Source organism: Electrona antarctica (assembly GCF_951216825.1).
Source record: "Electrona antarctica genome assembly, chromosome: 3".
NCBI lineage: Eukaryota > Metazoa > Chordata > Actinopteri > Myctophiformes > Myctophidae > Electrona > Electrona antarctica.
The window spans coordinates 35,804,270-35,819,835 of record NC_136808.1 but is presented as its reverse complement, the minus strand read 5'-3'; the positions used below and the strand labels follow the sequence as shown (position 1 = coordinate 35,819,835).

Here is a 15,566-nt window from a genome sequence, read left to right as displayed (position 1 = left end):
AGTAGTGTTAAGGGGCTATTGGCTTTGGTTTGCCACCGCGGCTAATGCTACTATAGCCGTCACAGCTAGTAGCAGCCATGTAGGCTAGCATCTGTTTTAGCTAGTGCTTGGCTAACGCTAACCAGTAACACTAAGGTGCTGCAGTTAGTAGAAAATAGTGTCTTAAAACTTAGCATAGCGTACTTACTGTCTGTGAGTTTGTAGTAACCACCGGGTAGAATACTATAGGCAACTCGCGGTACGAGTGCGAGAATCACTGGTCCTTATGAGATGTTCTGCATTAGTATTGACTTATACGCTCGGTGATAACACAGCTAGTTCTGTCTGTATAGCCGAAGAAAAGATGAATGGCGCGTGGAGGCGTGGCCCTGCTTTATGTATCCAGGCGCTGGGCGCGTGCCACGTCATCACGCACAAACTAAGGCCCAAGACCTTGAAATATGGTCTTGTGAGTGTATAAAGGTGTTTTCTGTCTAGAGGAGCATCAGAGATGCCCTCAAAGCTGATTAAATAACAACGGTTATTGCATAACCTTCAGTCTGTCTGTCTGTCTGTCTGTCTGTCTGTCTGTCTGTCTGTCTGTCTGTCTGTCTGTCTGTCTGTCTGTCTGTCTGTCTGTCTGTGTGTGTGTGTGTGTGTGTGTGTGCATATGTGCTTGTGCATATGCTCTTGTGCATGCACGTGTGTGTGTGTGTGTGTGAGAGAGATAGGGAGAGAAAGAGGCAGCGTGTGTGTGTGTGTGTGTGCGTGCGTGCGTGCGTGCGTGCGTGCGTGCGTGCGTGATATGTTCCTGCATGAGCTCTATGTTAACGCATGTTCCCTCGGCAGGCGGGGGCCCTGGGGCCTTGGCCTGTGACAGGGGGCAGATCGGGGGCACTTACCCCTGGCAGCGTCTTCTGTTCATGGAGGGCACTCTGGGCCTTCAGTGCAGACTCTCTGGCACAGTATGTTAGAAAGGCACATCCTGCGAAGAACAAGAGACACAAAATGACTGGATCGCTGCGGCTAAAGGGAGGGGACATAAAACAACAACACGCAATGGCAATAAATGTACACCACTGTTTAAATAAATATTATAGTTTATTGCAGAGTGTGGGTTTTTTAGGGTGCTCAATACACTTTATAGTAGACGGCAAAAGCGTGAAATCAAAACAGCCAACCATAAAAACTGTTTGGCAACGCTAAACTAATGGCTGCTTCATAATGCTGACGATCTAGGAATCTCAGGCTTTCCTCCCACTGTACTCATTGCTAATGCTTACATTACACAATATCAACTGGTAAAATCGAGATGACAAGTCATAGTATTACATACACTATCAGAGCGTGAAGGCAAATCTGTCAACAACAACAAAAGGTCATCAGAATTATGTCAAAACTTAATCTCTTATCCCCGCACATGTTTTACATTATACAATAAGTGTTATGATAAAGGGCCATCCTCCATACCATGCAGAAGAAGGTAACTACAACAATATCGTGTCATTTTGTGTGCGTGCGTGCGTGCGTGCGTGCGTGCGTGCGTGCGTGCGTGCGTGCGTGCGTGCGTGCGTGCGTGCGTGCGTGCGTGCGTGCGTGCGTGCATGCGTCCATGCATGCGTGTGTGCGTGCGCGCGTGCATGACTGATTCATTCCCCAAAAATAAAGAACATTTAAGTGTGTCCCATGCACTCCCTTATCAGTTCAATTAGGGACACATCTTTCAGTTTCCAAACAAAGAACGATTCTGTATTTCAAGGGAGGGTTGGCAATCCTACGTTCGACATGTTTACAGAACATTAGCATTCAGCAGCGTGGATGCTCACATCTTCATCATTATAGTTATTGCTGTGTGATGACTTCCAGTAGCTGGATATCGGTGATGTTAGAAAGCCTTGTCACCCCGGGCTAAATAGCCTAAATAGCTATACGAGTACACGCCCATAGCATTTCCCCCCCCCAAAAAAAATCTGCATATTGCTATTTGATGAATGATCACTTTCATAATTATCGAACAGGGCAAGGGAAAAAGTCGAGCGGCGTGCAATTTTTTAGCAGCAAAGTAATTAAAAACCTCTGGTGATGAAGCCCGAAAACCATAACCCCTCACAACTCCAGAGGCGTTTCTCTGTATAGTCGGGGAAAATCCGGGGGAAACAGTATGAATATGCATTAATAAGTCTGGCAGTAACAAAAATGTGACAGCTTTCATTAAAGGGTGAGTGGTTGTTCTGTTGCGTGCTCGCTAGAGTTGACAGTGGGTGACCCCGTTCGGAAGAGTTTTTGCACTGTGCAGCATAATTTCCCATTACTACATGTCACACCTGCTGCCAAGGCTCCCCATGGGAGAGAGAGAGAGAAGAGAGGAACACACGCACGTGCGCGCACAGGCACGCACGCACGCATGCACGCACGCACGCACGCACGCACGCACGCACGCACGCACGCACGCACGCACGCACTAAAATACTCAGTGTTCATGTATCCATTTGTAACTGAGACTGTATACAAATGGACCGTATAAGAGTCCATCAGGTTCCCTTTCTTAGTCTCAGAGTTACATGAACACTCAGGATTTTACTGTGTACACGCACACACGCACGCACGCACGCACGCACGCGCACGCGCACGCACACACACACACACACACACACACACACACACACACACACACACACACACACACACACACACACACACACACACACACACACACACACAGTAGCACACAGTAGCACACAGTAGCACACAGTAGCACCCATAACCCCCAGAAACGGAGCGATACACTCTGGCGCCCGGCCAAAGAGAGCTCCCCCTCTTCCTTACTTCTCGACAACCTTCACCCACCTACTCCACAACTAGGCACTTACTCAACAGGAAAAATCACCTAAACGACACTGATGAAACGCCGGTGCCACACAGCAAAGCAGGGGGAAAAAAAGTTTGGGAGCCCGGTGAGGCACTACTCATCCCCGTGTGACATTACAAAACTGAGGACATGAAGCGGGACAGGAGGGGAGGGGAGGGGACTCTCCAGGGGGACGTGTCCCAGCAAAAGCACCATGGGTAACGCAACAGCCTCTCGGCTGCCACCGTTCCTTCCACCAAGCCTCTTTTTCTTTTTTTCCTTTTTGCAGTCAGACATACATGCACGTACGCACGCACGCACGCACGCACGCACGCACGCACGCACGCACGCACGCAGGCACGCAGGCACGCACGCACGCACGCACGCACGCACGCACACACGCACGCACACATAACCTCCTGTTGGCAGTTGAGGTTTCATCACACGATTTAGTGTGAGTTTAGAAATGTCCCTGCAACAAATCAAGGTTCAAATTGATCTGATAGACCCCAGCAGTGCTTTTCACCGGCCGCATTTTTGCCACGTCAATTTGCCTCGTATAAAGGCAACAAAATGCCTGTCCCACAAAGACAGAAGTACAGCCTGGGTCCTGTGGATGATACAGTATACTATACTAAACTTAATTTAATGATATTCATTCTTTGAATAATATTTTCCAACAGAAAATCTGAAATTGCTGAGAAGTTCACATGATCCTTGTTGGGGTTCCAGTGATCTGCCAAAGTTGTTCTTTTAGGGTAAATTTTGAAAACGACAAACAGTGTAATTTAGAAGTGAACTCATCACAACCTCTTGTCGAATATGTAAGATAGAATATAATAAAAAATAAAAAACGTTAACAATATTTTTTAAACATGTAACGTTCCATTAAGGCCGGCTGTTTGTTTTGTTTGTTGTGTTTTTGCAGTGTAACCATTATTATTCAGGTCGACTGCATGACTGCCTAGGGTAAGGCCCCCCTCCCCCCCTCCCAATAAGTCCCTCACGGCCATAGGGAATTGGCAGGACTTTATGAAAGCTTCATATCCAATATAGTGCTGGCTCAGGGGACACCTTGAGCCCAGGGGGATGACGATGATTTAAAAGCAAGATGTGGAACAGACAAACATTCAACTTGGCGAACACGGCAGCGCCCGGGCCCAGCGATACTGGCTGAGGGGTGGCGGTGGGGGACCGCGTGGTCCAGCTGGTCATGTGTTACCGACTGTCTTCAACTTCACTCCAAGATATTATTATTAAGACGACTCGTGGCCATAAAAAAAGCTTTGTACAGTATGCACAAATAAAACACCTTCTCTGACAATCTTGCAAAAGGGAATTCTCAAGAGCTGTCGCACTGAAAATAACGTGTTAGGATCGAGGGCTTATAAAAGGGGACCAGCAGCACGTGCAATGTTTTCTGTGACTTTCTTGAGGGCTTTCTTTCTAATGCTGTTATATGTGTATACATACATACAGCACTGGCTCATAAAACAACCAGATTTCCCTCGGTGCATCCATAAGGTTTTATCTAAGTCTGCACTAGTTCAGTGGCAAACAAGACATAAGCTAAAATATGATATAAGACAAGAACGTAACACAAGAAAACATCAGTAAGGCAAGATAAAAAAATAATATTAGGTTTTTCTGAAGGGAAATTCCATCATTTCAACTTACAGCACAGTATATCATTGCTTTGGCAATGGCAGAAACATTGTATCTCCATATTGTATAGTGTTGTGCAAAAGTAGCTCACAAGCTTGTAGATAGACTGCTTGTGAGCTTGTAAATCAGCTAATATTGTTTTTCGACATACTCAAAATATATAGGGACGGCAGGTTGAAAGTGGTTAAGTGTGCCTGTGGGTTTTATATACAATTTACTTAATTATCTTAATCCATAGCGATTTACAGTAAGCAATGACAACAAAAGGTAATACACCAAATGCATAGAAATAGTAATCTAGGATCATAGTAAAACCAAGAACCTATCATATATATATTTTTTTTTCTTTCTTTTTTTAAATATATATATATAGGAGGGCCATTCAAGCCGCAAGCAGAGCCTGCAGCACCACCATTGCTCAGGTGGAACCTGCGGAACCATTGCGGCAAAGAATCCACCACTCCTGAATGAAGTGTTTGGTGCTGGGACTCTGGTGCAACGCACAGGTCCTGGACCTGGTGAGAGCAGGAATTGTACCTGGTGAGACGTAGGAGGGGCCGAGACAGGAGTAAAACCACAGAGCCTATAGTCTTTCCACACGCCAGCAAAGTACCTCCCAGTCCCGGCAGAGTAGTTCCTGAGTAGTTCCGACGGATTGTGTGGCCCCGGTCTTTCCCGAATGGACTGATCGAGGGTAGCTACTGGGACGTAAGTCGGGACTTGATCAACCCCGGCTGGGTCGCCTGAGTGAGGGGTATGATGTTCGACAGACCTGAAACCCTGATGACCTTGGGATACATCACTGAGGATACGTCCCAGGTGCATCCATGCAATGTTTTTTTTGTTATATATATAATCTGCACATTGAAACTATACACATGGATACACACGTTGGAATGTCAGGTCAACATGTAATCTAAATTACATGTTAGCCTTTGCATAAGCCTGCAAGGTCGTGAAGGCTAGGGCAAGTACTACGGCAAGTGCTACAGTCTAAGGTGGAGTCTGAAGAGGTGACTCTTCAGATTATGGCGGAAAATTGGGAGTGAGCCTGCAGTTCTAATTGCAATGGGGAGTTCATTCCACAGTTTGGGAGCCAGAAATGAAATGAGAAGAGTCTGGGACGTGTGGAGTGTTGTCCAGATGTTTTAGCGAAGGTTCTGCCAGCTTCCCCTGTGTTAGCTGATCAGAGTGAGCGGTAGGGGTTGTATAGGGTTGGATCAGGCTTTGAAGATATGGGGCTGCCATACCTTTGGTTGCTTTGTAGGCCAACATCAGTGTTTTGTACTCTGTACAGGCAGTAACTGGGAGCCAATGGAGGGCGCCGAGCAGGGGGGAGATTTTTGGCTGGTTGAAGACCAATGCGTGGAGAGGCTTAAGTGCACATGCCGGCAGGCCAGTAAGGAGAGTTACAGTAGTCAAGTTTTGATATGCCTGGATAAGGAGCTGGGCTGACTCCCGGGTGAGGAAGGGTCTAATGCTTTGAATGTTATAGAGCGTAAACCTACAGGATTGAGTGACCGCTGCAAAGTGTGCCTTTAATGAGAGCTGATCTGTCCATGGTTCTTCGCTGTTGGAACCAAAGTCATCAGTGCATTGTTTATAGAAATAGTTAGATCCTGCATGCATTGGGCAGTACTTAGCTGGGAAGAATATTTTATCATTTTATTTTATCAATAAAAAGTATTAACAAGAGCTTGTGACTAAATTAGAAATACATTTAATCCATTCCAACACAGGCTCTTTTTTCCCCCATTTACTAAAAAGTGTCAGTCTTTTCCGCCAGACAGTAGCCCTATCCAAAATCAGTCTAATGGACGTTTAACACAAAAACTGCTCATGACGGAACGTTCCGCCAATTACTGTACAATCCAACCAGCAACTGCTCCTGGCGGAACGCTCTGTCATAAGCTTTATTATTGGCTATAGGGTGTTAAGGGACAGTGCAAGCTGCTATACCTGTAATTTGCGGGCAGCGGCTGACTTGTGGGCAGCGTCGCGGGTAAAGGCAGGTTGCCATTTTTTAAAACCCTAGCCAATGTTGTGAGCTTGTATGTAGAATTGTCTATTGGAACTATTTCAAAATGTATTTCAAAACAGTAAAAAAAAACAAGGAAAATAAGTTTAGGGATAAGGCAGTGACGGAAATAGGGCCATAAATCTCTTCAGTGAAAACAGTCGTTATACAAGCTCTCAATGTGTCACAACGCCCAATGTTATGAACCTGTAGATCTGCCAAATACTCACCTCAGAATAGGGACACAGGCCCCATTTACACTGGCAGCCAGATCCAGCCTGAATCAGAGCTGTGCCACATCCAGATTGGAATCCGATTTGTTTAAATAAGTCTAAACACAAACAAATCACATGGAAATCCGATTTTTACTTAACCCACTTAAGCCACATTCAGAGGTGCTTTCAAATCTGATTCAAATCTGATTTCTAAACGTCTGAACGCAGTACCATGATCTAACCACCCAAGTCGCATATCAAACTGTCCAAAACGTCACTCGTAGCGCGACCCAAGTGTCACTGACATCATTTACAGAGTGTAGCGCGACCCAAGTGACACTGACATCATTTACAGAGTGCGAGAATTGCATTTTGATTTACGAGAGTGGCAAGGGGTGTAATGAAAATAAAACAAAATAAGAAATATCTTGAAAATTATGGAGCTTTGCACAACAACTAATTTCACCCACTGTTTTACACCTGTAAACCTGTGATGGGACAATAAAGCTATTCTAGGGTTTGTGTGACAATTACAACAACAGTATCAAAAAGTGAGAACGCCAAGAAAATCATCATAATCAGTCAAGGACAACCCTATAGTGAGTGAGAAATGTTGTGAGTTCTTTGAATCAAGGTTTTTAAAAGGGACTGGTGGTGGTGCATACATGGAGTGGGAGTCTGGGGGGTGCAAATTATATGTTGTTAATCAAAGACAATTTATTACGCTGTAATTTCTGAGGGGAACAAAAGTTCAACAAATTATATTTAAGGCAAATTAAAAACCAAGCCAGGAAAACTGTCATAAAAGGAGACAGCAGTAACTGTATGAAATGCCTCTCTGTGTTTGATCAACGTTATTATATATTTTGTATTTTATTTTGTATTTATTTATTATGTTGGGGGGGGGTAATTATGTGGAACTTTCTCATCCTTTTAACATGTCTTATAATGCAAATTAGAACAACATTGCATGCATTCAGGCATTAACTAAATGGCGGTAAAAGAAAAATTAGAGAGAGAGAGAGAGAGAGAGAGAGAGAGAGAGAGAGAGAGAGAGAGAGAGAGAGAGAGAGAGAGAGAGAGAGAGAGAGAGAGAGAGAGAGAGAGACATCAGGTAGCTGTAATTGAAAAAGAAAACAAAACATTTAAAAAAAATCCAGAGCAAATTTGTATAAAATTTCAATTAATTAACAATGAATTTGCGACTCATAAGCAATTGCCCTCCTTCCGTCTCCTCTTACCAAGCGTATTCAGGGGATGTTCATTAAACAGAGAGAAATGCAAATTAATTTCCTAAAAGATAACAAGTGTTCACATGTCTAGGTGCACAAATTATGGAGAAAAAAAATGCTGCTGAATGTGACTGCCTGACCCTCTCATGTGTACTGAGGAGGAAAAACAATGGGATTTTCAATTTGGTGTGCCAGGGCTGCATATATTTGCCACCCAAATGCATGTGTGTCTCTCTAACAGTCTGGGTTGTTGTTGTTTTCTGTCTGTTTCTAGCTGTCTCTGCCAGTGGTTCTCAACCTTTTCTGGATTCAGGGCCCACTTGAAATCTTGAAATCGTTCACGGACCACCCATCTGACCACTTAACTCATTAGCTGACATACCGGTAGTTTCTCTAGAACAGTTTGCAGCTACTGCCAGTGTTTTTACTAATCATTCAAGACCCACAGAATATTTTATTCTATGACGATGTAAACGCTTATTTTATGCTTTGGCTATTCAAAAATCATGGATATTTGTGCAAGTCTTTGAAATCCAGTATATATATATATATATTGAAGCAAACTTTTTTAAATCAAATCTTTGCTTTTGGAGGTCCCTGGGTCTGTGGCCAAATACATATCATTTTTGGAATCCAAAAACTTAAAAGTTTGAGAAGCACTGATATATTTTAGAAAACTGTTAAGATTTAGAAGACATTTTTAGACTTAAAAGTGGTCAGATGGGTGGGCCGCGTGCAAATTCAGAGCATGTTATGGGCAACCGATTGTGTTCCGGCTTGGTTCAAAGGAACCAATGTACAGTAGTATACTTTAAAGTAGCCTATACATCAAGGCTGCAATATACTCATGGTCAACCAGTGCATGGGCCCCGGCCCACAGGTTGAGAATCACTGATCTATCCGTCAATTTGTCCATCAGATCTGTTTTTCCATATATGGAAAAAAATAAGCCGCGGTTTAAGTTGGTCCCTTTCTAATGATCACAAAGGTCATCTGTGGATTGACCTATACCTGTCACTCAACACAGACAAGCCGTCAGTCACTGTCAAACACTCCCCACTGTGCAACGCAACCAATGACGGGGGCAGGCTTTTGAAACTCCTAGTGGGCATTATTACAACTCACACGGGATTGAATTAAAGACAGCAGTGGGATTTTGTGTCACCGAAAAACAGCAGCATAAAAAAAAAGAGAGGACACATTCGCAATTAGACATAAGTGTCACCACAGTGCACTTGTTTTTTTCCCCCATTTGACATTGCAATATACCTACACGGAGACTTTTTTATGTCAATTTGGCCAGTAGGCTATTTATAGCCGATTAAACTGCCCGGGACCCACCGAGGAGAGCAGAATGGATGGGGGATATTTAACAACTCTTTGTATCTCCTTGGTCGCTAGCTGTGTGGCGGAGCTCAGAGTCTCTGCTCTCAGCGCCTGAGACGGATTGATAGATAATGGTGCTCAAGCAAAAGATTTGCCCCCCACCAACGTTCAGCATGTCTGAACAATGCGTGCGTTCTCGCCGCTGACACTAAGTATTATGATAATGCAGTGCTCAGCGAAATGATGGATGTTACGCCGCACGACCTGGCTGCACCGCACGCCGACTATAGTGCCCGCGCGCCGCGCCGTAGAGTCAAGTCATGCCACCCCTCCTCCGAATGAGGCTCCCTGACGACGCACAAACTATCAGACCTCCATTAACCCATTTAGGACTGACACCAGATTCTACAAATGTCTTCTAAATCACGACAGTTTGCTGAAAAACCTGTTTCTATATCAGTGGTTTTCCAAAATATTTCAAGGCCACCGACCCCCATCTGAAGATATTGTGTTTCAAGGGACCCTCCAGAAGCAAACTTTTGAGTTAAAAACGTTCGCTCTGAAAGAATGTATATTCCAAATTTGTGCCATGAGCTTATAGATCTGCTATTTTTCAATAGCTAAAGCATAACAGAATGCTTAAAACACCAAAAGGGGTTACCGCCCAAAATGGGTTAACATTGGCAGTGTCTGGTGACTGCTAGACAGGGTCAATCATCTGTTTTTTTGTCTTTTGTTTTTATATATAAGAAGAAGAAAAAAGACAGGCAGTGAAAAAGAAAAAATCCCATTAAATACAGAGATGCACTCACCCATTACAATCCATAAAATTCCCCAGATAGCTAGAAACTCTGAAATTCTCCAAAGGCACATTCGCACAGGGACTCGGAGATGCCGTAAAAGCCCAAAGTAAGAATTCATGACACACATAACATCTGTTTGATTCAACGCGCCACAATCCGCATGAATTAGTCATGAGCAAACATATTTTCATCTGCCCTTAAATCCATAATTATAGTGCAGTCCCTTGTCAAAGGAGTGAGAAGAGAATATATAGTGTTGCAAATCACCAGGCACTGTTGAATCAGGGACACCATTAATCTAAATCATATTCTAATGTATAACGGGGATTTCAAAACAGTAGTCAGATTAAATGTATGGCACTGTACTGACTCTTTGGGGACTTTACATTGTGCCCGAATTGTACAGTCAGGCTGATTATATCTTCCTTCACACTTCCTCTCATTTCTGTTTTCATGTACGGTAGCCTACTGTATGTGGCCTCTTCTTATGATACAAAGTTGACTGAATATGGGATAGGTGCCTCCTTTATTTGTGAAGGGCTTGCCACTATCCATGGATGTATTCATGTGATTCTTGGCAACACAAGCTCACAAAAACAAAGTAAATATGGAGTTTGGGTTATTTGAAAACGTCTGATTTTAATGGCGTGTGACTCCTAAATTCCTAGTGTTTTGTGAAGAAAAAGTCAGAACCCCGGTTTTATGGGTGGACCCCAGTTTTATAGGCTTTTTATATCTGGGCAGGGTTTGCTGAGCACTCGTGCTCTTTTTTCCTGTACCTGCTTCACATTCATGCCATTATACACAATCACACCTGGGAGCTGCCCAGTACAAGCACAGCCTTCTATTGCTGGCCACTAAGGAGCTCCACTGGAGCAGTTGTGGGTTAAGTACCTTCTCTCACTGATGTGTCCGCACGTTCTATGATTTTAGCTATTATCTCTATACCTGCGCCTGCTCCCACATGGACAGGACACTGTACAACATTATGATGTCGAAAGGTGAGCCATTATCCAACTGGGAAGTTAAATCACACGCACACAATCGGCATACAGGAAACTAAGACACCATCAATATTAGCATGTATTAAAAGGCTCACTTTAATAAAGTGAAAAATAAAGCAGCGTGAAACCACATACAACCTTGCGTCCCTATTCTGTGGGCCAACATTTGGCACAACAAAACAAGATCTAGAAGCTCACAAAGCTTTGTAGATCGGCTCTTTTTGCAAAAGATATTTACTGTAGAGGGGGAAAAGGAGGGGGGCCCAAGTATAAACCCTTGGGGACTCCAGTCAACTAATTTAAATCGTTAACTACCGGTATTAGGATTTTTTTTATTCAGTGTGAATTTCAAGGTTAGTGGTTAAGATTAACAATGATGGACAATATGAGAGGCAGATATGTAACTACACACACTCTAGTGTGTGTGACACCTCAGTGACCTCACTATGCATTATTCTTCCACATAGGAAGACATATATTTAAGAATATATTCATAGAAACATCACAATATTATGGGATCTAAATGTGCCCTGGTGCTTCGATATTGCAGAAAAAGAAAACAATGATCACACACACACGCACACGCACACGCACACACACACACACACACACACACACACACACACACACACACACACACATGCTCCTCCCATTGCAGGGGGGTTCCAGGTAATCACCCACTGTCATGGGGATTTGACAGTGTATGGCAGAAGAAGTACTCCAGCTCCATCTCTCTTTTTGTCAGACGCTTATCACGTTTCCTACTGTAAAGTCCTCAACTGTCTTGCATCCCACCCAGTCTGCATAGGTAATAGGTATCACATACGTCAAGCATACGGGGGATGGGGGAATGGGGGGGGGGGGGGGGTTCATGAACACACGTTTGTATACTTCACAGGTGAGTGGCCAATGAAAAAAGAGAAAACCCATCCACATAATGCATTCGCAAAATCTTATTAAAGCTGCACGCCTTGCACTCCCAAAGTGACTTTGAATGTCACGCGCGGGGATGAAGTGGGCATAATGCATACATCAGAAGGCCGGCCTTGGCGGGGGCAGCGGAGGGATGGTGATTTTGAATGGGCAGACGGCGGGGCTGTGGAACAGGATTATCGTTTCTGCAGGCAAACAGCCCCCGGAGTGTTGACATTCAGGGATGGCCGAGGACAGGCGTAAACAACGCAGCCACGGCCGTCAGAAATATTGTTTTAATCGATCATCATGTTCCACAGAGACACACACACACACACACACACACACACACACACACACACACACACACACACACACACACACCTCCTTTGTGTGTGTGTGTGGTGTGTGTGTGTGTGTGTGTGTGTGTGTGTGTGTGTGTGTGTGTGTGTGTGTGTGTGTGTGTGTGTGTGTGTGTGTGTGTTGAGGAGAGAGAGGGGTGTTTTAGTATGCCTGATATCGATGACCGATCACTTGTGGAATAGGTGATGTACAGCCTACCCTTTAATGGGAAGATTATAGCTGTGGCTTGATTTGAAATAAAAACTCAGTGATGTGTGTGTGTGTGTGTGTGTGTGTGTGTGTGTGTGTGTGTGTGTGTGTGTGTGTGTGTGTGTGTGTGTGTGTGTGTGTGTGTGTGTGTGTGTGTGTGTGTGTGTGAGAGAGAGAGAGAGAGAGAGAGAGAGACCGACCAATAGTGAGATGAACACATGATGAAAATATATAGGCTAATAATATTCATGATTTACTTCTTTATACAATTGTAGAAATTTGATTTGGCTACAAGAGATAGAAGCAATAAGCCAATATCCAACATTCAAAGGCTATATTGCTTTTGGATATTGCTGAATAATCTTATTTTTCCCCCACCCTTAATTTAATGTATTTTATTGTAGCCTATTTCATGTCCTCATTAAAAGGTAGTTATAACCTGTCTACTGTGAAAATAATTGTAGACGGCGTTGACATTTTATTGTCATTATTACCGGTATCTCTTTTGTGTTATTTCACTTTATATATATGCTCAATGCCACTTAATCTTATAATCTCGGCTAATTACAAGCCTGTGGTGTTGCTCCTGGTTGTTCAGGACAGGGATGGGTGACACGGAGCGGATGAGAGAGCAGATAGCAGAGGAGGAGAGGTGGTGGTGGACCCACGTTGGGTCTTCTCTCTCTGCCTATGCTATTATCCGACCGAGATTGCTTTGTACTTCCTGACTACGACCCGCCTCCCTCCGGACCGGAGCAGAGCAGCGCCACGGCAGCACCACGTCCACGACTCCTCTCCACGGGCACCACCACCACCACCGTGTGCACAGCACCACGCACGCACGCACAGCACACCGTGGCGTGGGGTGCAGCTGCAGCACAACACCACGCACACACAGCACACGCTGCCACGGAAAGAGTTATTTTCAACCGCTAATGACGTCTGAAAAAGTATAGCCCTATATACATTAAGCCCCCTACAAAGGTCAAAGCCACCAACATCACATTAACCGTAATGACCGGTATTCAGTGACTAAACGGTGATTTGCATCATAGCCTATAGCCTTTCGGCTGCAAAACACAGATTTTAATTTGTTAAAAAGCTCGTGATGATTAACAAACAGGCTATAGCCTAGATACATGTTTTTATTGTAAGGGAGAAATAAGCAGCTGCAAAAATACACGCAGCATATCAGACTGTGTACGGGATGGAGCGTTATCTTCTTTGTAAGGCGACACCAACTATCTCAGCCCTGGCCGTCCCGCCCCCCTTACAACGGGACGTTCAGCAGAGCAGCATGTTAGTCAATGTAAACACACACAATGGCATTTTCAACGTGCAGGGACGGACTTGACACGCTGACAATTAACCAGCGCGCCGCGCGCACGTGTGTGTGTGTGTGTGTGTGTGTGTGTGTGTGTGTGTGTGTGTGTGTGTGTGTGTGTGTGTGTGTGTGTGTGTGTGTGTGTGTGTGTGTGTGTGTGTGTGTGTGTGTGTGTCAGTGTGTGTGTGTGTGTGTGAAACCACAACGTTCCTCCTCAAAGAAGGGGTCCCAAACATGCTCAAAATTTGCCACACTTGGTGCGCTCGGCCCAGGAGAACTGCAACAATACCCAATTCCTTTCTCGTTCTCTCTCTGTCTTTTTAGTTCTTTTGGAATGGCACCACAGATATAAATGAGAGAGATATTTAGGAGAGAAAGAAAGAAAGAAAAAAAAACACCCACCTTTATGCATTCCCGTAAACCTGTCTTTCAGTACAGTGAGTTCGTATATCTTTCCGAATTCCTCAAACAGGGGCTTGAGGTCCTTCTCCTCCAGGTTCCTGGGGATCTGTCCGATGAACAGCTTGATCGCGTCGTGGTCCTTCATGGGGATGGTGTTCTGTCCGATCGTGAGCCCGTTCATCCTGCCGCCGCTGTTCGTGGTGCTGAAGCCATTCTCCTGCTGCACTCCGTTTGCAGTGACTGTAGCCATCTTTCCTCAATGGGCCGGCGGGTGCTCGCTCCCTCTCTCTCTCTCTCTCTCTCTCTCTCTCTCTCGCTCTCTCTCTCTCTCTATCTCCCTCTGTCGCTCCCCTCTCTCTCTTTCCCTCTCTCTCGCTCTCTGTAGTCAACTGCACTGTGCACACCCCCTCCTATTCTTTATAGCTATCCTCTTTTCTCTCCCTTTTCTTGTCTTTTTACCCCCTCCCTGGCTGCACTCTCTTCTCCCCTTTCCTCTTTTATGCCTTTGTTTGGAATTTGCTTTACTTTTTTATGCTTTATGTTATTTCCTTTCCTCCTATCCCCCTCCTCCCAGTGTCAGCTGCCACTCTCTCCTCGTGACGTAAGCTCGCCAGGGCCAGGCTTTTGACTACAACGCATCGGGTACTTTTATGCCTTGACTGGTTTGATAAGGCTATGTTTGGTATGAATGCCTGTCATGCCTGCACGCCTGCCTGTAAAAGCATGCATGTATCACTATGGGAATGATGATAAGGTATGTTGAAGATAAAATTGAACTAAAGATTTAAGATTATGTACACTCAGTTAAACGTATATGGCATGCATTACCACAATACAATTACACACATACATTTTGGTTCAATTATGATAATCAAATCTTGTCTTAAAACTGTAGGACCAAACCGTACCAATCTAATTTGAACTACTATACTAGCCATTAGCAGAGATTGCCATGTCTTCAAAACATGCATTTCAAACTGCATTTCGAACATTTAAACTTGAACGGGTCTTTTAACGATGCAATGGTTGCTAACGTTGACAGACCATTTCAGAATCCCATACACAAATCATAAACAAACAAAATATCTCCATACAAAAAGCGAAATTTAAAAAAGGGTGTATGTACGAGTCCCGTTTTGAAGCATTGATGCTGCCCATCATGTCACTTTGCAACCGGAAGTGACCATATTTGGACAAAAGGGTGGAGCTGGGAAGACGTGTCGCTCTATGACTTGTCAATCACAAAGTAGCGATGGCCTAGGCTTAAAGCCTGACCCTTTTTTACTC

The 15,566-nt window shown here is 44.4% G+C and overlaps 1 protein-coding gene across 1 annotated transcript in view; it reads right to left on the bottom strand.

Annotated features, from left to right (window-relative positions):
• Positions 1–14,529, bottom strand: part of LOC306919764 (CUGBP Elav-like family member 4) — a gene marked incomplete at both ends in the record, with an annotated part of 217,083 nt that extends 202,554 nt beyond the window's left edge. Inside the window, 2 exons of the mRNA XM_079496315.1 lie at positions 812–964; positions 14,280–14,529. Coding sequence (XP_079352441.1) covers positions 812–964; positions 14,280–14,529 — 403 coding nt within the window. The remainder of the gene's footprint in view (positions 1–811; positions 965–14,279) is intronic.
• Between the last annotated feature and the right edge of the window lie 1,037 nt (positions 14,530–15,566).